General features: G+C 37.4%; 1 protein-coding gene and 2 long non-coding RNA genes across 3 annotated transcripts in view; 1 reads left to right on the top strand and 2 right to left on the bottom strand.

Annotated features, from left to right (window-relative positions):
- Nucleotides 1-21,997, bottom strand: part of LOC116720590 (uncharacterized) — a 957,300-nt gene that overhangs the window by 677,012 nt on the left and 258,291 nt on the right. The gene's annotated exons all lie outside the window — the stretch shown is intronic.
- Nucleotides 1-21,997, top strand: part of LOC116720384 (copine-9-like) — a 92,563-nt gene that overhangs the window by 44,164 nt on the left and 26,402 nt on the right. The window contains exons 7-14 of the mRNA XM_032563633.1: nucleotides 11,968-12,031; nucleotides 13,336-13,439; nucleotides 16,459-16,563; nucleotides 18,685-18,726; nucleotides 18,936-19,011; nucleotides 20,078-20,131; nucleotides 20,377-20,438; nucleotides 20,842-20,888. Coding sequence (XP_032419524.1) covers nucleotides 11,968-12,031; nucleotides 13,336-13,439; nucleotides 16,459-16,563; nucleotides 18,685-18,726; nucleotides 18,936-19,011; nucleotides 20,078-20,131; nucleotides 20,377-20,438; nucleotides 20,842-20,888 — 554 coding nt within the window. The remainder of the gene's footprint in view (nucleotides 1-11,967; nucleotides 12,032-13,335; nucleotides 13,440-16,458; nucleotides 16,564-18,684; nucleotides 18,727-18,935; nucleotides 19,012-20,077; nucleotides 20,132-20,376; nucleotides 20,439-20,841; nucleotides 20,889-21,997) is intronic.
- LOC116720582 (uncharacterized) overlaps nucleotides 10,512-21,997 on the bottom strand; it is a 44,969-nt gene continuing 33,483 nt past the window's right edge. The window contains exons 5-6 of the long non-coding RNA XR_004339417.1: nucleotides 16,273-16,284; nucleotides 10,512-10,522 (exon numbers count right to left, since the gene is read on the bottom strand). This is a non-coding gene — a long non-coding RNA (uncharacterized LOC116720582). The remainder of the gene's footprint in view (nucleotides 10,523-16,272; nucleotides 16,285-21,997) is intronic.

Raw genomic sequence — 21,997 nt, 5'->3', positions numbered from 1 at the left:
TAAGGGGATGATGGGAGATGAAGGCAAACGGGGGAAAAGCGGGGGGACGGAGAGGGGACGTCTCTGGGTGACGGACAGCATGATCAGTCAGGAAGGAAGCGGAGTGAGGAGAAATACCTTAGCTAAAGGAAGAGTTGGCGGAGGACAAATTTCACGAGACAGGTTCGTATCTGCTGCCTAGGCTGAAAGGAGTGGAGAAACTAATTAGTCACACACAGAAACCAGTATTTATTTTTTTTAAATAAACAACTTTCAAACATGCACTCATTATTAGATATTTCTCTCCCTGTGCCGTCACCGATCACTGGGACATAATTCCTCCAGCTTCCCCACGTCGGTGGGTGTTCGTTTTTTTTATAGGTCAACAGTTTTAGAAATGGGCGAACCGAGCACTCCTTTCCCCCACTTTACCTGTGTGTTGCCATGGCAACCCAAGGAGGCTATCAGAAGAGGTGGCAAAAGTGTAACAGTGATCTGAAATGTACACCCATTAGTGAAAAAAATAAAATAATAACATTTGAATAACAACAAAGAAATAAACGAGGGGCCGAGCCATCCTGGAGGTATTTTTTGAAACCGGTGTTTGTCTAGAGAAGCCCCCCGACCTCGGGTACACCGAATACACCCACGCAATCAATGTGTGTCCATGTTTAGGAAGTACAGCAATGCTGAGCATGAGCTGTAACTTTGAATGTACCAATTATTATCTCTTACAGATGAGTAATGAAAAAAAAAAACCCAGACGAATCAATCATTCCTTAATACAATCAGGGATAAAAAAATGAGGTCCATCCATTAACAGTCCCGCCCACTGCCAGGTTTCCTCATCTAGATTGATGATGTGGACTCTTAAAGCATTGCCTGTTTTGTTTGGGATGGCAAGAAGTCGTGTTTCTCTGGCTTTCCGCCGCAAGACGGAGGTTAACACGTTGGCACCGGGTGTCGGAGGCCAAGGTGTGTGATTGGGGGCAGTTAGCGGGACGCCCTCTGCTTACGAGCGCGAGCCACAGACAAAGGCCAGCGGGTAAAAATAGAATGAAAACAACCGTAATGAATGAAAAGACTGTCAGCCAGACAGAATAACACATTTTCTGCTCTGTGAGTGGTCGCAAAAAACACTGGGCAGACGGAAGCAACTGTTTTGCTGCCATGACTGATGAGCTGCAAGCAGAGTTGCCTGATGCTCTGATGAAAGGCAATAGATTTTTCAGATTGATGCAACAGTTTGGTTTATTCAAAAAGTCTGCTATCATACCACAGTGCCTTGGAAAAGTTTTTATTTTTTAATTGTGTTATGTAACAAGTAGAAACTTCAATGTATTTCATGGTGATTTCCTGGGATAGACCAATAGAGAACTCATGTTGTGATTAGGATGGGAAATTATGCTTGTTCAAATATTCCTACAAGTACAAAACAAAAAACTCTGCTCTGCAAATTGAAGCTGACACTTTTGGCCATTTGTCGTTGACTGAGTTTGAGGTAAATTACAGACTGAGTGGAGAGCCTCTGTGCATATCAAGTCATGCCACCTGATTCCACATTGAGGTTCTGAACTGTGACCTTCAGTGTAGCAGTTGAATATCCACCCGGCCACTGTAACAGCATTTGCATGCCTTAGACCAGGGGTCGGCAACTCGCGGCTCTTTAGCGCTGCCCTAGAGGCTCTTTCAAAAATGTTTGAATATGGAAAAAGATGTGGGTGGGAAATATATTTTTTGTTTTAATATGGTTTCTGTAGGAGGACAAACATGACACAATCATCCTTAACGTTTTCCAATGCTATAAAAATGTGTAGAATAAATATTAAATTTCAACATTTCTGTCAACGAAGATTTACGGCAAAGCCTGTGACACGTTTCTTCCAGCTGATTGTATTTAGTTAAAGAAGTTTGAATAATAATTTTTTAAAAAAGCATTGGGCAATTTTCAGTTTTTGCATTTATACAAACAAAATGTAATACTATGCATCATTTCTGCTCTACTTCACAATTGTGTTCCTCTGTAAGCTGGTTTGTCACATAAAATCCCAAACAAGACAAAATTTGTGCTTGGAACATGACAATGTATGAAATTATTTAAAGGGTGTTAATCTTTTTCCAATTCACTTTGTACTGTATGCCATGCCAGGGAATTAATTGAACCTTGTAGTTCAATTGATTGAATTACCTTTTAATGAAATACATTTTTCATGCTTTGTTCTTTTAGTATCTGTAAGATACCAGCTTTGTAAATCAATGCAAGCTGATGTTTCTTGCAGTTTATTGAACCCACTAACCTCTACAGGGATGGTAGTGATGATCTGTCAGTTGGTTAGTTAGTTTAATAATTCCTGAGTGGATTGCGCCTGTATGAGCCTTTCATGATGATAAAAACCTCAACCCCTTTCGTCTTTTGATCCTCCTTATAAAACTGCATTGCTTTCTCATTAATGCGATGTAAAGCATAAACTATGATGCAAAACCAGCACACTTTGTTCCTAATCTTTGTTTGAAGATCACTAAATATGAGAGAAAGTTGTGATCATAAGGTTTCATGCTTTAATCATGGGTATCAATGGGCTTTTGCTTGGTGAGCAAGAAGATCTTGTTTTCTGACAAAGTTCTATGCAGCATTAGTCCAACCTATTTTTATGGGCAACTGCTAAAAGGCCAGTTGTCCTCAATTATTTTCTGTCATGCAGTGTAGGCTTTGTTGTCTTTCGATCATAGTTGTAGGTAAGCTTCTGACCCACATGCAAGACAACTCTCAGGAGAACATGGGAGGATTTAAATCTTGGTTAAATAAACCTTCTTAAGTAATGTATAGAGCTTGATCTTGACAGAACACTGGGAGTAATAACAGATGAATCATGAGTTGAGATATATGAATATTAAAGCAGGAAATGAGAGATGAAGCTATGAAGCACTAAAATCCGTCGGTAGGAATGAGAGAAATCAGGGAGAATGGTCTGTGGGGGGTTTGTTGTAGCCAGAGGTAAATGAACTTGGAGCAGTTTGAGTGGAGAGGAGAGAGAAAAGGTTAAATTGAGGAGCGATGGAGGCTTGGAGCAAGTTGAACGGTGAGAATGTTGGTTGGCAGACAGGTTGTACAGATGATGAAATTTGGTAAAACCTGGACTTGGTATATATACTGCTCAAAAAAATAAAGGGAACACTTTAAGTGTTAAACACCTGTTTAAGTGTTCCCTTTATTTTTTTGAGCAGTGTATATTGTTATTTGCTGAACTACCAATACCCGCTGTAGTCTCCAGACTTGATTGAGTCTCTGTTTTTTCCAATGTTGTCTATTTTAAGTTATTACTAGATTTGCTGGACTCCAGTGAGAAAGTCGGGCTAAATTTAAGATCTGAGACTATGAAACTCTGTTAAATCTGTCTCCTAATATTGTGGCACACCTGTGAACACATTTCCATGTCACCATCTGTCCCCTGCGGTCCTCGTCCTCCAGTACTGTCACCTCCCATCTGGCCCTGTAGTTCACAACTCATCTGGCCAGCTCTGACAAAACTCTTCTTGTCTGTTGCTCTTCTGTTGGAACAAATGCTAAACTTTAGACCTGGTGCTAAAAGTGTGAACATTTTTGTGACCCTATTATGAATGTTGTTACTGCTACAGTTAGGCCTGTCTAGCTTCAAGCTTAACAAGTATTTTCCTCAAGGAGGATTTGTGTATGTTGATGTGAGAGTGTTGAGAAAATAGTGGAATAACTGAGTTTTTTATTTCTATCAATTTCAAAACTCAATTAAATCCATTGAACAATTTTTACATCTTTCAACGGGGAGACATCAGCCACTCCTAAGACACATGGTCTTTTAGACCCCACAAGTTTTTTACAGTTCAGAAGAATCGCACTGACCCTGTGTGCGCTTTTACAAGGGTTTCTTTGTGTGGTTTTGGAAATTGAGAGCGGGTTAATCAAGGATTTGTTTGTATATTTTGCTAATTTCTTTCTCTGCAACTGCCATAAGCAAAACTTATCCATCACCTGAAGCACTTGTGGAAACAGCAAAGGATTCTTAGTTTAAAGAAGAATATCTTAGACTAGAGATACCAAACATTTATCTGTTTATGTTCACTGATTTTTAAATTCCTGTTGGCTAGTGGCGGGCATATTTCCACTGATATGCTAACAGCTAATTTTTTGTTCAACACTTTTGCTACCTTTGAAAACGTTTAGTGCACTTTGTTTCCCCTAAATTAATTTACATGGCTGTTTTGTATAAACTTCCAGTTGAAGAAAGTTCAACGTCTGTGTTGAGGTTTTGGTTATCGAGTGTTAAGAGTTCTACAAGTAGTTCAGTGTTTAAATTTATGTTGTTATTTTGAAGTGGGTGAAGACTGTCTACACAGCATGTCTGTTTCCTCTTCTCACTCTGTCTCTTTTAAAAAAAAGAGACTGAGAAAGTGGCAGGTATACAACAAATGGACAAATGTGGTATACAAAAGGAAACAAAACTTAAACAAGCAAAGGAGTTACATGCAGAAATTCACATAATTGAATTTATTGCTTTAGCATTAGCTTCCGCTAAATACCATGTTGGTTTAGCTGGCATTTTAATGTTAGCGGAAGTTACTAATATTCATAATTTGTGCTTTAAGGTTAACGCAGCTAACCTTTTAGCTAGCAGTCCCCACCACTACTGTTGACATTTCATTCTTTTATTATATTTTTCATATGCTCAAGCCTCAACTTGTATTCAACTGTCATTTTATAGTATATATCAGCACAGAACAGTCTGCTTTTGTGAAGAGAAACAAAAAAATGTGGTGTGCATTTTAAACAAACCCTGTTTACTCTGGAACCACTATGTGAAATGCAGTGCAATACAGATCTTTTAAAGATACCTGTAAAACTTTCTGATTTTTGTCTTAGTCTGTTCTGATGAAATTGTAATAAAATACATTCAAATCTGTAGTTGAAACATGACAAAATGTGAAAATCTTTAGCTAAATTCATTTCAAAATCAATTGAACTAGTTATGAGACATTTTCTCTTTATCCAGTCAGTTAAAGTTTTGTCCATATCAGTTTTCTGTAGTACTTCCAAAATGTGAAAATAACACCCACATGCTGTACCTGAAGCTTCACTCAACAGTGGGATGTTTTCTGCCGCAGAAATCTGTTCAGCACCCTCTGAAGCAGAGGTAAAGAGGATTTAGTAAATGTTTAAAACACAGACAATTTCCGCTTTGAAAACCATAATTGGCCTTGAACTCATTCAACAGCCAAAAATGAGATGCAAAAAATCCTCCATCGAAGAGCCTGCTACACCCATCAGCTTCAGCCTTCAGCAGGCAGACACGCAGAAGTGCAGCTACTTTTCTGGATTTGTCGCTTTATGGTCCTTCTCTTCCTACAAAATGTAACCATACTGGCAAAATTACTGAAATAAAAAGCTGCGTACTTGATGGAAGTAATGTCGTAGAAGCAGCAGTGTTCTAAAATTTCTGGTGTCCTTCCGGGATAGAGGATAAACGTTTAAACACTTGTGGATTAAAATGATCAGAAAAGTCTGCAGCTTGTGTTTTAGTCCATGCATATTTACATTAGTCCTTCTTTTGTGTTTTTGCTTGGTTAGTTGTCAGAACTTCTGTGGACTGTACTTCCTTATGTTTGCCGAATATTTTGTCTTGTGATTGGAGTCAAGGAAAGCTGTGAACTTGTGACAGGCAATATGGACTGCATTTATTGTCATAACCAATGAAGTTTCAGGTACAGCATATTTTCTGCAACAAGTTTGACTGGAGCGTGTATGTGTGCGCTACTAAGAAAGAAAACAACTGTTCTCGAAACATCAAGCTGGGAAGGGTCATGAAGTCTTTACCAAACAATTAAAACTCCTTCATTATATAGTAATAAAGACTATTATGGTTGATAATCTTCTAAAGTGTAGATGTCTGAGGAAATGTAGAAGTAATCTTCTCTTTAAAGGGACACTATTATGTAAAATCGACTGTTTTGAGCTTTACGTCTTCCAAATAGCTTTATGTTATTCTTTCATCAAAAACAAACCTGAATTGTTGCCTTGATTCTTTCACGCATGTTTGAGGAATCCTTGAATCTCCCAAGGTGACCAGTCGTAGCGGTGCCTTAATGCTTTCTTTCACAAAGCTCCTCCTCCTTATTTCTAATGGAATAATTTGTCACATACGGCTACAAAACACCCTAAATAGAAAACAAGCGTCTCATTTTACTTAGGATCTTTCCTGAGTGAGAGCCTTACAGACATTGTAAGCTAATGCTAACGTATTGGGAGTGTGGTCAACAAAAGTCCAAAATGCTGGACTGTACTGTGGTTCATGTAGCTGCAGAATATTCCCTGAAGTCATCGTCAGTTATAATATCACGAAAAGGGACACTAATTCTTGGTAAACTGATCAATATGTCATCAGTTTCTTTATTTATAAGTAAAACCAATATTATTTGTGTTATTGACAAGCTATTGCATTTGTATTTAATGAGTGGGTAATTATGTTAGAACATTTATTAACCACTCTGGAATATGTTTTTTTATTGATTAACTTATAAAATGATAAACCTACACATTGGTTAAAAGCTAAGGTGGAATGTTTGAGTAAAATATTGTTGGACAAAAATCTATTGTGAATATTCTGCTTTGATGCTACTAATCCAAACATTGACATATAAGTTAGTGATATCAGTGATATCAAAATACATTTGATGTCACTGTAAAGGAATCCATGATGTTAGCTAGTCTTTTATTAAACATCTATTGTGTTGTAGGTTAAATTGTTAGCATCCAATGTCAGCTTTGATTTGTTTCCTCTAGTTGTTTACAGCATATGGATTATATAATTTCTCACCTTATTTATGTGAAAAAAACCTTTTCATCTTATTTTAAAACATAGTGTTATGTAAAATCAACTTTTTTGAGCTTTACATTATGTTATATTGTTTTTTCCTCATCAAATTGAATATATCATAAACTTGTCATAATATGAGAGAAAACAGGTAAAAATACTCTTAAAGTCAAGCAGAACAGCTATGTCATTATTATTCTGCACTTATGAAGCCATGAGGGCTCAGATGGATACTCCAGAGTCCAAGCGGGGTGTGTGTGGGTGTGTGTGTGCGGGGGTGTGTGGGTGTGTGTGTGTGTGTATCCGGTGGGCTGGCTGGCGGGTGTGCAGCTGGGAACACTGAGCAGGTAAATTCATAAATAATTCTCTCACTGTTGCTGCCTGCTACAGCTGGGAGTCAGCGTGAGTGAGAGAATCCATCGATTTGAAAAGTGCGTCATGCAAGGCTAAGGATTTAGGAGGCGAGGCGTGAATAGCTAACACAACACTCTCCCTCTTCCTCCGTAACCTTAAGTCAGTTCTCCTCTGCATGGGCTTTCATCTCCTGTCATCATGTATTCTTGCTTCTCAATAATATAAACCAGTCAAGTTGGTTTGTTATCTTTTGATGTGGGTGTTATTGTGCAGTTGCTTCGTATGTTAAACCAAACTGTGGAGGGGAAAAAAATGCCTTTGAAAATTCATGAAAAATTCAAAGTTTGTCCTGAAATGCTCAAACTATTCCTAGAGGAAATCTTTCATGCTTTTGTGACAGACTGTGACAGGAAATTCCTATTTTTATGAAAAATGTGAATTCCTACTTTGAAATGAGCTCAGCTTTTAATCTTAATTTAATACAAACTATATCTTAATAAATAAATAATAAATTCACAATAAACATATTTTCTAGAGGTGATATTGGCATTTTTATCGGACAGTGTCACATTTCACATTGTTACACATAACTTAATTTCTGAACTTACTTGTTTTGCTTTCTTTCCACGAACAGATGACTTGTGTTGTTACCAACACCTGCTGAAAATGTCATGCCAATATTCTCTTTAGAAATATGTTGACTATGAAAAATTGTGATGTCTTCAAACTTTATTTTACCTGCTGTAATTAATCTATCTGAGAAATTACAGCAGAAATTAAGATTTTCTGAAATAAACAAAAATGCATTTTGAGCCTACAGTAACAATTAAAACTAACTTTCACTTAATATTTTATACGCAAAAATATTGAGTAGGTTGGAAACCAGACAAATTTCTTTCATGTACTTTATGAATTGCATAACTACAAGTAAAACAAATCATCAATCAATCAATCAAATTTTATTTGTTTGCACATTTCAGCAGCAAGGCATTTCAAAGTGCTTTACATCATATCAAACACAGAAACACAATGCAACATAGAATCAACAATCAAAACACAGCATTAAGTCAAGTTCCATCAATAAATTTGTAATTGATTACATTTCAGATACAATTCTAAACAGGTGGGTTTTTAGTTGAGATTTAAAAGAAGTCAGTGTTTCAGCTGTTTTACAGTTTTCTGGAAGTTTGTTCCAAATTTGTGGTGCATAGATGCTGAATGCTGCTTCTCCTCGTTTGGTTCTGGTTCTGGGGATGCAGAGCAGAACCAGAACCGGAACCTGAGAGGTCTGGAAGGTTGATACAACAACAGCAGATCTTTAATGTATTGTGGTGCTAAGCCGTTCAGTGATTTGTAAACTAACAACAGTATTTTAAAGTCTTTTATTTTAGCAGAAAAGGCTTTGGACTAAACTGTTACTCGTGTTAGCCACGTTAGCACCAAGTACAGCTAGTCAATCAACCATCGCTGTGTTCAGGGAAGCGCTGATTAATAATCGAGAAATAAATATCAAGCCTGGAAACTTGATATGTAACTGACTGAATGTTATGTTTTTAACGTAATCTTTGCTCGTCTTGCGGGGCGCAGGCGGTTGTCATGGTAACAGGTGTGCTTAAGCAAAGAGAGAGAGAGAGAGTAAAAAGGTATGAGTGGTTTTGAGTTGATCACCTGTTCAGGTTATTTTACCTTTGTTTACCTTTGCTGTGGCGCATTACAGCCGCTGTAGTTTCTAAACGTTGGACTAATTACCTCGTTCGTTTGTGAGTTTACGTCATTCACAACAAACATCAAATAGAACAAATATATTTCATTAAATTTTAACAAACAAATGGCTTCTACCATGATAATTATGTGAAATTAAATTAATTATATCCCAACTTCAGAAGATTTGCCTTTACCTTTACAGAGCTCTTTGGTTCCTCCTATCAGTCTGTAGCTTCTCATATTGACGTCATCAAACCAAAGTTCAGATCCACCATAACTGACTGACACCTGCTGGCCTCAGGTTTGCAACCAGCTTGTGACTGAGAAACCAGTAACCTCCTCCCAGATGATGTCATGAACTTGTTAGTTCCTCTGTCCATTGTAGTAGCTGATATATTGTATTGTAGAAATTATGCACTAATCGAGTCATGTTTACATAGAAACAACACGCCGTGAGGCTTTGTTTGTGGGACTTGCGGTCACATGGGTCATTTGTGGGCGGAGCTTGGTAAGGTCCATGAATGCCCACTCTGGGAGCAGTGTAACCAGGAAGCTCATAACCCTATGAGATAATAACTTCATAGGGTTATTATCTCTAAGCTGTCCAGTACGGTCCAGCTTGTTGCTCCCAACTTGAGATGAATGGAGCAGGTCCACTTTCTCTCTGTGGTTTGCTAGATCTGCTTTAGATTTCAAGTTAACATGATAAAAATGAAGGATAGTCTATGAAATGGTTGCAAAAGCCCTTTAGTTTTCTCCTCAAAGTGGAACGTTTTAATCAGACATTGTCTTTCGGACCAGCCTGCTTCCTTACAGTGCCCAGCCGACAGATAACTTGCTCATTTTGGCGAAAGGCTGAAACAGTCACCCAGCACAAATTGCTGTTAAGGCGAGTCAGAGTTGAAAATATCTCATAGGGTTATTATCTCTTTCTCCCTTGTTTTTTTCCATCTCAGCCTCTTTTTCTGTCTTCATTCATCCTGCATTTATTTCTCCTTCTCCAACGCTTTAAAAAAAAGATAATGAAGCAGCACTCAGGCTTGGCCCTTTTGTGCCCTGGTGTTTTTGAAATTATCCTCTCATTTCGCCTCCCTCGCTCCCCGGCTGCTGCTGCGCCTCCCGTCCGTTCTTAAGGCGTGCGCCGTTTCTGTTTTCGTAGATGGTGTTGTGTTTTTGTGCAGTGCTCTTTGACAGATCACTCCCCCTGTACTTTCACAGCGTTCTTTTTGATCTCGAGGCTTCACATTCGATGTCATTTTAAATTGGACCAAAACAGAAACACACAAAAAAGGGCAAAGAAACAATCGCGATCTATGAACACTTGCTAGAAACTAAATATATACCTTGTTATGCAAAGAACGTATGCATGTTTGCACACACCTGAGCGAACACATTTTTATTTTTGTGTGACTCATTCTGCTCAGAAAACAAATGCAAAATACGGTCCACCGCCATGAATATGCTCCGCTTATGCAAAGATTACTTATTTGCATTTTTTGAAATATCACATTTACACTTATTCGTGAGATAACCTATTTTTCTGCCATGATGTTGCTTTGTTTAATCAGAAACACATGTCTGGGATTAATGTGCTGATGAGGCTCCTCAGAAAATTAAATATGGTTCAGTTTCTAAAATATTTCCTTTATTTGCCATTTTATGACACTGAAATCCCCTGGGGGCCGACAGTGTAGCTATTCTTTGTGTTTTTATAGTGGTGTGACTCGATTACATTTTTATTAAAAGTAGTTCATTAACTTTATTAAATCTCATTGTCATTGAAAACTATATGTTGACAAAATAAGCAATATTTTCATTTCAAAAACCCTTTTGTGAGAAAATTACTGAATAAATAGACATGTGAGCTAAACAACAAAAATATTTGTTTTTTAATGTTAATTGGGTTATTCAGTCATCAGCTATATTAAAATGCTATTCTATCCAACAAGCATTCATGATCATTCATGAAACTTTTTTAGAAATTATGGATGTTAGCATGCTAATGTTCTGCTGCTACATGTTTAGCATTGAAATCTTATGTTAGGCTAACGTCTTTTAGCACAACAGTTTTTTTCCGGTGGCTCATCAGCAAAAATGTACTTCTTTTGAGCAAAAAATTCCAATTACTCTTGTGTGTCATATTTGTGGGTGTACCAGAAACGCGGCAATACAAAAGTTCCAGCCGGAATCTTTGCAGTGGCTAGTATCAGTACAATTAATTGTGTTTAAAAAATTTTGCACGATAAAATCTATGTAATTAATTATTCAAAATTAAAGTTCTGAATTCCCAGCCCTGGTTTCTCTTAATATAAAAATGTAGGGAAATAAATCCCTTTAAATCAATGGTGATATACAACAGGTCATTTAATAGCCCAGAATCCTGTGAAAACAGCTCATGAAAACAGCTGGCAATGTTAAAGCTCGAGCACAGACAGGTTTTCCAAATGAGCAACAAACTTAAACAAACTGTCAAGTTATTACCAAAGTAGCTCAAAGGCAACACGTTTCATATTTTGGACTCACAAAGCCACAGATCTCACATCCAAAAAACTCACAGGGTATCTGAATGGGAAAATATTCCAGTAAGCCATTGTGGGAATACCAAAAACATTTATCCCAGTTTATACAATTAGGAATCAATTCTGTATGCAAAGAAAGCAATAAAAAATATTTTAAGTTATTGCTTAATTTTTTTGTATTAACAAAGGTAATACCCTAACTGAATTTTTTCCTAACCCTAACTGAATCAAAATACACACAATTTTTTTTCCCCAAATTTAATGTCAGTGACAAAAATAATCTTAAAGTGTGTATATTTTTGGTGTCAAATGTGTATTTTTGTGTTGCATGGCGTTGGGTATGTCGTCTAATTTCCACTTGGAGTCCATTTTTAGAATTGTCTCACCAATTAGAGAGTAAGTGTGAGTCCCTCTCTGAATTTTTTCTGGGAAACAAGTAACTGCATGCCGGGCTGTCTGCTGGCACAATAACAGCTTTTAGCTATGAATGACATCTGCTTTCCATTTTTATTATTCACGCCTCGATACAGTTACTGCATCTCTCTGTCTCCTTCTCTTTATGATCTCAGTGGGATACCAGGGAAGAAGTGTGGAGTCATAATCTTGGCAGCGGAGGAGCTCAGTAACTGCAGGGTCAGTACACACACACACACCCCCACTCATCAACATACCTAAATCTAGACAGAATATTCTACATTTTCATTGCAATATTTATGAAGTCGCTGTAGCAGTTTGCCTTTGTCTGTGTACACACGCAGCTACAAATCCCAGTACAAATAAACATGGTGAGAAAATTTTATTGCAGAACTCCCCAGACTTCCCACTAGGGTTGTACACAGACAGACTCTAGGCCCATGCCATTTTGTTCCTCCGGACAAAAAAAAGTGCCCTTCTGAAATCTTTTTGTTGTTTTTTTTTTCAGAAAAAGTGTGCATTGTGAGAGGCTCAATGTAGCATTTTCTGCATTTAAAAGCCCATTTTAACAGTGCCCCACACGTTTGTTACTTTGTATAAATCTCACACTGTCAATTCTGCATTTTCGCAAGCTGCCCTTTTTTCCCCCACTGGAGCACCTTCCTCCATGCCCCCAAAAATGTGTGTACACACACCACTTCCTCCTGCCCCATCCAAGGTTAAACAGATCACATTTCATTAGCAAGAGCGCTCCACATTCCTCTAAACAGGTTTCAGATAAACTGTCAAGACGGTTTTCTGCCGCGAAGCAAAATTCCCCTCCAATTTCACAGTACCCCGACACACTTATGTATTAACTCCACAACCAGCCGATCAGATGCTTGGGAGAATTTCCGCATGCACATGTGTGTGCTCATGAGATCATTATATAAACTGGCTTATCTTAGTCGTGTTTACCATTGCTACTCTGGGAGATTTTTGCTCCCTAACAAGATCCAATTGCTGTCAGTGGCAAGCTTAGGGTTTTCCCAAGATGCTCTCCCTCAGGAGAAATCAACTAAAAGGTCTAATTATTTATCTGTCTATCTTTAATTCCTTCCTGCCTGCCTGCCTCGGTTGTCCCAGGCATCTCTGCGCAGAAGCAGGAAAAACACAGCTCCTCATTAACAGCCATAGCCACTCATACATATGTATAAAGCGATCCCTCTCTGCCTCCTTCACTATATTGCAGACATGGCCTAATAAGATTTATTTTCCTCCCTAATAAATTGTGTAATTCTTATGCAAAAATTACCAAACTATTCATAGTGAGCCTTCTTAATGTGTTGGTTCATATTTAAATCACCATGGATTATATATATTTTTTCTGATAATCACTTTCCAAACCTATTCTGCCAAAGTCTTGCACCAAGTTTCTGCACTAGTTGACAGAAAATGTCTGCCTTAGGAAAAGAGGTTGCCCCGTTCGAAAAGAACTTGCATCAGAACCATTATGTTGAAAACCCGCTTGTTTTCTCCGTCAGGATATCGCTACCATGCAGTTGTGTGCCAACAAGCTGGATAAGAAAGACTTTTTCGGAAAGTCTGACCCTTTCCTGGTGTTTTACCGCAGTAATGAGGACGGAACGTGAGTATGACTCGTCAGGGTGGCTCAACTGACCTCTTTTACTTTAAAGTTTGAACAATGGAATTGCAGCAATCATAAACTCTCAGTAGTTGCCTTTCCATTACAAATGTGCACAAAACTGTGCCACTATTCTGATAATGTAAATATACAGTATATACAGTACAGACCAAAAGTTTGGACACACTTTCTAATTCAATGGGTTTTCTTTATTTTCATGACTATTTATAAGGCAATAAATCCCACTTATTAACCTGACAGGGCACACCTATGAAGTGAAAACCATTTCAGGTGACTACCTCTTGAAGCTCATCAAGAAAATGCAGAGTGTGTGCAAAGCAGTAATCACAGCAAAAGGTTGCTACTTTGAAGAAACTAGAATATAAGGGGTATTTTCAGTTGTTTTACACTTTTTTGTTTAGTGCATATTTCCACATGGGTTATTCATAGTTTTGATGCCTTCAGTGTGAATCTACAATGTCAATAGTCATGAAAATAAAGGAAACTCATTGTATTAAAAGTTGTGTCCAAACTTTTGGTCTGTACTGTATATAATTTAACACTTGTGGTGATTCTATTAAATAAATTCAGTTAAATTCACGTGTGAATAAGCTTGTCCATGCAATTAGTAATAAAAAACCATATTGCTCCATCGTCATCCTACCATTTCCTTCTTTGTCTTTTCTGCTAATACTAACATCCATTTGTTGACCATGTGACTTGTGTGATTTGAAAAAAGTCTTTCAATCACAGTTTTGTAAAAAACACAAATTTTTATTCGGCCTTAAAGCCACCTCACCCTAGCTCAAAAACGTTTTATTGAAAAACATGTTTCTTCTGAAACTGGCGAGTCTCCAATAAGCACATTAATTTTACAATGCCAAATTGCGCAATTATATGGTCAATGGAAACGCTGCTACTGACAGAAAGAGTTATGTTCCAAGTTAATTAGCCATCCCCAAAAACGGGACTAACAAGAAAATAATCATTGAGCACACATGTACATTTGCTTAAAACTTGCAAAAGAAAAAGGAATTTCCAAATGAAATTTTTATCTATCATGCAAAATATTTAGCTCAAACCAAAATATTTCATTAGCAAGCTAAATACTTAGCTCTGAACTAAATATTTAGCAACAATTGAGCTAACAAACTCAAGATTTTGCTTCAAACTAAATATTTAAAGTACCTCAGACCTAAATGTTTGCAAATGTATCCAAAGTCATCAGCTGATAAGCGGAGGTGAACTCCCAGAAAATAAATAAAAATAAAAAGCTGCGTCTTGGGAAAGTCTTTATAAATTTCTGCCGGCGAGATTCATGAGTCGCCTCTCTATCATTGTTTGCAACTTGACGTTTACCAATGGATCTACAGCCACGGCCAATAGCTACATATTTAGCTCTGAGCTAGCTAGATATTTTGCTAGCTAGATACAAAGCTAGCTCAGAGCTAAATAGTTAATTTGTAAACTACATATTTAACTTGCTAACTAAATATTAATATTGTTCCCTTTTGGGCAACTCTTTTGATTGTTGCTTTTACTCTGTAAAATAATCTTAGTGCGTCCACCTGGCTGTGGCTGGTATTTGGTGGAACTTTGTGCTTTTCTCTGTGAATCCAGCAGCTCTCACTGGAACATTCAGAGGTTTAGAAATGCATTAGTGTTCTTTGCAACAGTGAGCCTTTTTTGTGAAGGTCTATTTGCTTTTACCTGTAGCACCACTCTGAGCAAAACTTTGATAATAGGAAAGCTTTTTATAAAGACAATACTAAACCATCTGATATTGATTTGCACGCAGCAACCGGAAGCTTTCTGAATACTGACAAATAGCATCTTGGTACTTTGCTTTTAGAGGATTTTCCTCATCTCTTCAGTACGTATTGCCCATATCATTCCACTTTATTGCCCATCTTAATTTATAAACTAATCAGTTAGTGTGCTTTATATCACATGTGTTGGTACTGACAAATGGTGTAAATTTCGTGTCAATAGAAATAGTAAAATGATGTTTACTGAGAAAAAACTGAGGTGTTTAATACCGATCTTACTGGCTGGATACCCACAGCTGTCCAACGTTGAAAAACCTCGTGAGTATCTCTAAATGCATCCAGTCAATCCTGTTCAGTTCCGCATTATTAACTAAAAACGTCGAGGCTCGTTCAACTTTAGGGATCACAGGATAAGGCTGCATAGAGAAACCTTTTCAGGCAATTATCCCAAAGTACCACCATTACTAATAGACAACCCTGATGGAAGCACTGAACCTCAGCAGTCACTGGAGCTGCGCAGTCCAGGCTTAAAAAATAACAGAGATGTGCTGGGAATGCACCGGGAGATTTTACATGCCAAGCATCCATTCAGTGACACCAATTACCACATTTACTTTTTGAACATAAATTATGTGTCTTCTAATGCAGTTTTTACCATCTTTTTTTTCAGGTTTTTACTTTCTTCCACAGATGTGCCTTTTAGAGATGTTTGAAGCAATAAATATTCATCTGCAATTGTTCTGTTTCACAAAAGTACTTATGCAGAAACATTCACAGTCGCCTTGAAAGCTTTGTGCCGAATTGTAGAGAAAAATACAGGAGATGGAGTATTAGGGCCACTGTAGATGGGAAAAGAATAAAAGAGTATATGTTAAGCAGAAAATGATTAATTTCTGAGATTTTCTAGAAAAGAACAAGGAAATTTCTCAGTTTGAAAAGTCAAAAATTAGCTTTTTTAAAAAAGTTTCTAGAAAAAACATGGAGATTTCTGAGATTCAAAAGTTGAAAACTTTTGGACATTTTTTGAGTTTGAAAAGTCAAAGATTTCCTAGAAGCAACTCAAAGACTTCAAGATTAATCTCGACTTTTGAAGCTCAGAAATTTCCGTATTTTTCTAGAAAATTTCTGAGTTTCTTGGCAGAGATTTGTTATTCTTTTTTTTTATCTAGAATTTTCTAACACTGTCGTAATCATCTGCCCACAGTTATCTGCGCGCTCTTTTTATCGCCTCATATCTCATCTTCTTTTGGCAGGTTCACCATCTGCCACAAGACGGAGGTGATCAAGAACACGCTGAACCCGGTGTGGCAGCCCTTCACCATCCCCGTCAGAGCCCTCTGCAACGGCGACTATGACAGGTCGGGAATATTGGCACCGCTTTATTATCCCGGGATTCACAAATTTGTTGATGTTTTTAAATTAAGAGAGAAGCACTCAAGTCTTAAAAACATGTGATTAAATGGGGACAAGTTTCAAGTTGACTTTTAAAATGGATGACATCACCTGGGGCAGTCAGAATAATGCCAGCAGTCGGTCATGGTGTCCCAGGGACCAGCACTGGTGTTATTGAGACTGACTCAGTGTTCACACAGCGCTGTCTCATACATACCAATCGGGCCGGACCGTGCACAGTGTTTTCAGCGGCCGCTCGGTGTTACAGTACCACATATTATCCACCCTGTAGAACAGCAGATGCTTGTATAATGTTAAGTGATGTGCCTTTAATCATTCCATATTAAAGTCTTTGTTGTTTAAGAAAGCCTTGATGCTAGGATCCGGCCAATTGAACGCTACTTTTAGGAGTTGACAGATGAAAATGCAGCTACAGATGTGAATTTTTTTTATGCAATTATCATATAGAACAACGCTACATGAATTCATGTCTGACAGTCGGCTCTCACAGCGCACTGGAATAAATTGAGAGCTGCTCCCATCAGCAGTTTATGGGAGAGACGAATACAGACAGATCCCACTCAGCCCCGCTTCACTACAACTCTTTATTAGATTGTTTATTCAACATATTTGTCATATTTGCTTATTAATAAACAGTCATACATTGTTAACAATCCCCAAGCTGCAAATAGACAGAGATTTTTACATAATGGGGATAAGGGCAGATATTTGTTTTTAATATTAAGACATTATCTTACAATAAATCCATTAATTTTGTCAAGCAGGCAGGATGTTTAATTTATAGTAGCACCCTACTGGTTTACAAGAATCCTAAAATCACTTATTTTAAGGGAGCGTAAGAGGCCTTGATGTAATATTTTGCAATATCTGCCACGAATTCAAATTCTACTCTACAGTGCGGATGGAAAAGGGAAGGATAATATTAATAAGTTATTTTGATGTCATCGTAATGTTTAGTGATACTATTGCAGCTCCATGTTTTGTTAATATTTTTCAACTTTAGAAAATAATTACCTCCATCGGTTGTTTACTCATAATAAAAATTAAAGTCAAATTTAATTTTTATAGCACATTTCAGCAACAAGGCATTTTAAAGTTCTTTACATCATGAAACACAAAAATGCAAAGTCATAATGTAAGAAATAAAAGCCAAACTTTTCCAAAACAACTCGTCATGGGAATATAGGGTTAACACATTCTGGGTCCTTCAAAGCATGCAGCCCCTACATTCTGTTGTTTTAAGCCTTAAAATACTTCGCAAATTTAGTTTACTAACAATTTATAATATTTAATGGAGATTGCTCAGACTGTGTGATTCTCAAGATAGAAGTGTAAATAATTCACAGCAATGTACATCTTTCAGACTAATCACAGAAAACCTTTTGAAGTTACAAACACTCATTACTTGTTGGCTTTATCAGCTTACTTCTTTTCACAAAGGTATCTTAACCTTTTGTGCAAAATTTGCAACAATATTGTCTATATTTTAGCACATCAAAATAGATTAAATGGGCACAGCAGTTTTCATTCACAGTAAAGCTAATAGTTTTGTATTTCCTGGTCTTTTCCTGCCGGCTACCTGCTGTAAGCCTGAGGCTAGCCATGCTTTTAAAAGTTTGCGTCGTGCAACAAGTCACTTGCTGGAGTTTGCACACTTTTCTCAGACCACTCTGATGACTAATGACTATCATTCACATGCAATACTTTAGCCAAGTAATGTGATGTTCAAATCACACGACTGAGCAAATTAACATGAAGGTGAAATAATTTTTATGCTAATGCATGCTAACTTCAAATGATTCTCTCCTACATGTCAAAATTGTTCTCTCTCTCTGGACTAATTTGGGCCCAGAGTTCAGATAATCACCACTACCTGCTGCACCAACACTCCTTCAGTGTGATTTATCATTTATCCAATATATAATAGTTCTATCTGCTCCTGCTATGATGGAGAGATTTTTTTCCGTCCTCTTAAACCAGAACCTGCTGTTCTTTTTAACTGACATGAGGCCGTGTGGTTAGCAGGAAATTTACAAAAAAAGTCTCATGTTTAATTTTTTTTTTAGGACTGTGAAGGTGGACGTGTACGACTGGGATCGAGATGGAAGGTAAAAGCCTTTTTCTATTGTGTGTGTTTTTTTGTTTCATCTAAATGTGGTAAACATCTGGCAAAATTAAGAAAGAAATGTGGATGGATAGAAAAACACACCAACTCCTCTTAGATTATAAAATAATGTCTCCTGCTTGCCTATTTGAATAGACAAAAATGCAATGCAATGTTTTCTGTTTTGTTTTTATCCATTTTTTCTGTCTGCAGCCACGACTTCATTGGAGAGTTCACCACAAGTTACAGAGAGCTGTCCAGGGGGCAGAATCAGTTCAATGTCTATGAGGTGAAAAATATGTGTTTCTGTTTATTTTCTTTCTATTCAGCATTGTTTGTTTGTTCTTTTTTTAATCTTTATGCTGTAATTCTTATATAAAAGCTAACATTTTACAACCCTCTAAGAGCCTGACAGACCATTCAGTGCGTTTAGCTAGCTAACTCTATTTATCTGGCGAGCTAGCTCTATTTATTTATTTATCTGGCTAGCTGGCCTAGCGCCATCCTAGCAATATTTGACTAACTGAACCTACAGTACATTGATAGGTAGGACTAAACATCAGCGGGTTTGAATTGTATGGTGGTTCAATACGTCCCCTGGTCCATAGTTGTGTATCAGGGAAGATGTACTACAACTTCATCATTTTTCAAATACTTTCATATGGTGTGTATTCATGAAAATTCACACATTTTAATACAGCACACCTTATATGGGCCTGTGCATGACACGTTATATAATCACATCAGACCCGACCGTTTCAATAAGCACTTTTTTTTATTAAAAGCTGCAGAACTAAATGAGACTGGGTCACAGGAAAACGACAGAAGAAACATAATTATTCATCAAAGAGAACTTCTTAGCTGTTTGTTGGAAAATATCTACATACACAAGCTGAACAATCAGCTATTAAACTGTTGAACTGCTAACTCCATTAAGACTCACAGCTCTTTAAATTATGCTCAACAGAGGAACACTTATCAAAAGAAAATACTTTAAGATTAAGACGGCAGCAAATGAAAGAAGTAGCTGTCTCTAAGAAACCTCCTACTGAGATGGATGGATGGATGGATGGATGGATGGATGGATGGATGGATGGATGGATGGATGGATGGATGGATGGATGGATGGATGGATGGATGGATGGATGGATGGATGGATGGATGGATGGATGGATGGATGGATGGATGGATGGATGGATGGATGGATGGGTGGATGGATGGATGGATGGATGGATGGAGTCAAGCATCACTTTCTGCTGAATTATTCATGCTCATTCATTAACTGTCCTTCTAGAGTACAAAGTGGGTTTTTTACATTTTCTCAATCTCCAAATGACCTTTCCATTCATCTGCAGGTTTTAAACCCCAAGAAGAAAGGCAAGAAGAAGAAATACATCAATTCTGGGACTGTAAGTGCTCCCTGATCGGTTGTAACTCTGTCCTTTTCTCTGAACCGCATCGTTCATACTTTTTAAGAAATTGAATTTCACCTCTTGGATCTTCTCCTCTTATTGACTCTCTTTGCTGTTTGGCCACCAGTTTTGTTTCTTTACCTTCCTCTCTTCCGTTGTTCATTCATCCCCACGCCGTCTGTGTGGGTGTGTGTGTGTGTGTGTGTGTCTGATGGTATGGGTGTGTGGGTGTGTTTTTCCAGGTAACTCTGCTGTCCTTCAAAGTGGAGTCGGAGTATACCTTTGTGGATTTCATCCGCGGAGGGTGAGTGGAATGATAATTAGCCCACACTCACTGCATGACTAAATAGACTTTTTTTCCCGTTGTTTGCAAATGTGTGTGTATGTGCTTGACTGAAGGGATTTCCCCAAAATCTCAAATGTGGGCATAATATTGAAGTCATATTTGTTGAGAATTGATTACGTTTTGGGGAAGGTCTCATTGCAGTTATCTAATTTATTTAGTTCACCTTTAATTACGGCTTCCATTAGTTTGATCCAATTAAACCCACAGGGTGGTGTGAGGCTGCTGTCACGCCATAACAATTAGCCACCAAGCAGTCAGCCAGAAACTGATTGAATTACAGTGTATATTTTTGGTATACTGAGTGTCGGACATATAACCTTTGTCAGGTTTATTGAAGCACTTTATGTTCTATGTGCAACAGGACACAACTGAACTTCACCGTAGCGATTGACTTCACAGCGTCTAATGGTAAGTTACTGAGCAGACAGACTGGGCAGACTATGTGATTTTGCTCATTTTCAAGGAAATTAACAGTTTTTGATGGTATTTTTATTTTATTTAAGATGAAATATCAACCAAACATCCAGAAGTTATATTTGATCTTCAAGTGAAAGATGGCAGCCTAACAGGGGTTCCTGTGGATCAGTGGTAGAGTAGGTGCCTGTGTTCACATAAGCATTTGAACTGCACCAGAGTTCACTTCAACTGAACTGAAACCTAAGTATTTAGATGGAGCAGCGTTAGCACCAGAGTTTGATTGCACTTTCACATCTCTCAAAACAAACTGGACTTTCTAGGTAAATGGACTAGACAAGTGGACTAAACAAGGCTATTGTGGATTTTTGCTGTTGGTATGACAGGAGAGGTGCTACACCTATTCTCTACCTTTACTAAAATTCTTGCTGGGTTTTTCTTGACTGCTTCTGCTATATTTTAGGGCATTGATCCACATATTACTCATCCTTATGGTTCTGATAGACATCCACTGGTCTAAAAGCTGGTTAAAGATCGCATAAAACAATCTTTCCATGTGACTAATCTCCCAAATTTTAGAAAAACGTTTGTGCAAGGAGCCTAATTTTAGTCTCAAATTATCACAGAAATTTCTCGAAAGGCTTTTTGAATCATTTTGATGTTTCTCAGAAGGCTTAAAATATGTAGTATCTATATTGAAGAGCTGCCAGATTTGAGATGACTAAGTTGTAGTGAAGACAGACATCTTCAAACAATGGAAAAGATCTTGAGTATAGAGAGAAAGTATTTTGAAGACATTTTAACTACATAATTTGATAAAAGACAGGAATCATTTGTTGTCTGCTTTACTTGTAAGTGATAATTTCCAGATTTTAACAACGGAACCACCAAATGTCCAATGATCTGAGAACATCCTGTTATTTTGGCTCTATTAAATATGCTGATGACAACATAGTATGTCAAAATGCTGTTGTTTTTTTTATTTTATTAAAAAAAAATAAAATTTACAACATTCACTAAAACTGCTTTAAGCAAAGTAGAAAAATATTTAGTTTTCTTTTATCAGAGCATTCAGAGAAAAGTAAGATCATGAAGATTTGATT

Source organism: Xiphophorus hellerii, chromosome 1, assembly GCF_003331165.1.
Source record: "Xiphophorus hellerii strain 12219 chromosome 1, Xiphophorus_hellerii-4.1, whole genome shotgun sequence".
Classification (NCBI taxonomy): domain Eukaryota; kingdom Metazoa; phylum Chordata; class Actinopteri; order Cyprinodontiformes; family Poeciliidae; genus Xiphophorus; species Xiphophorus hellerii.
The sequence above is the reverse complement of the archived record's forward strand: the minus strand, read 5'-3'. Positions and strand labels throughout refer to the sequence as shown.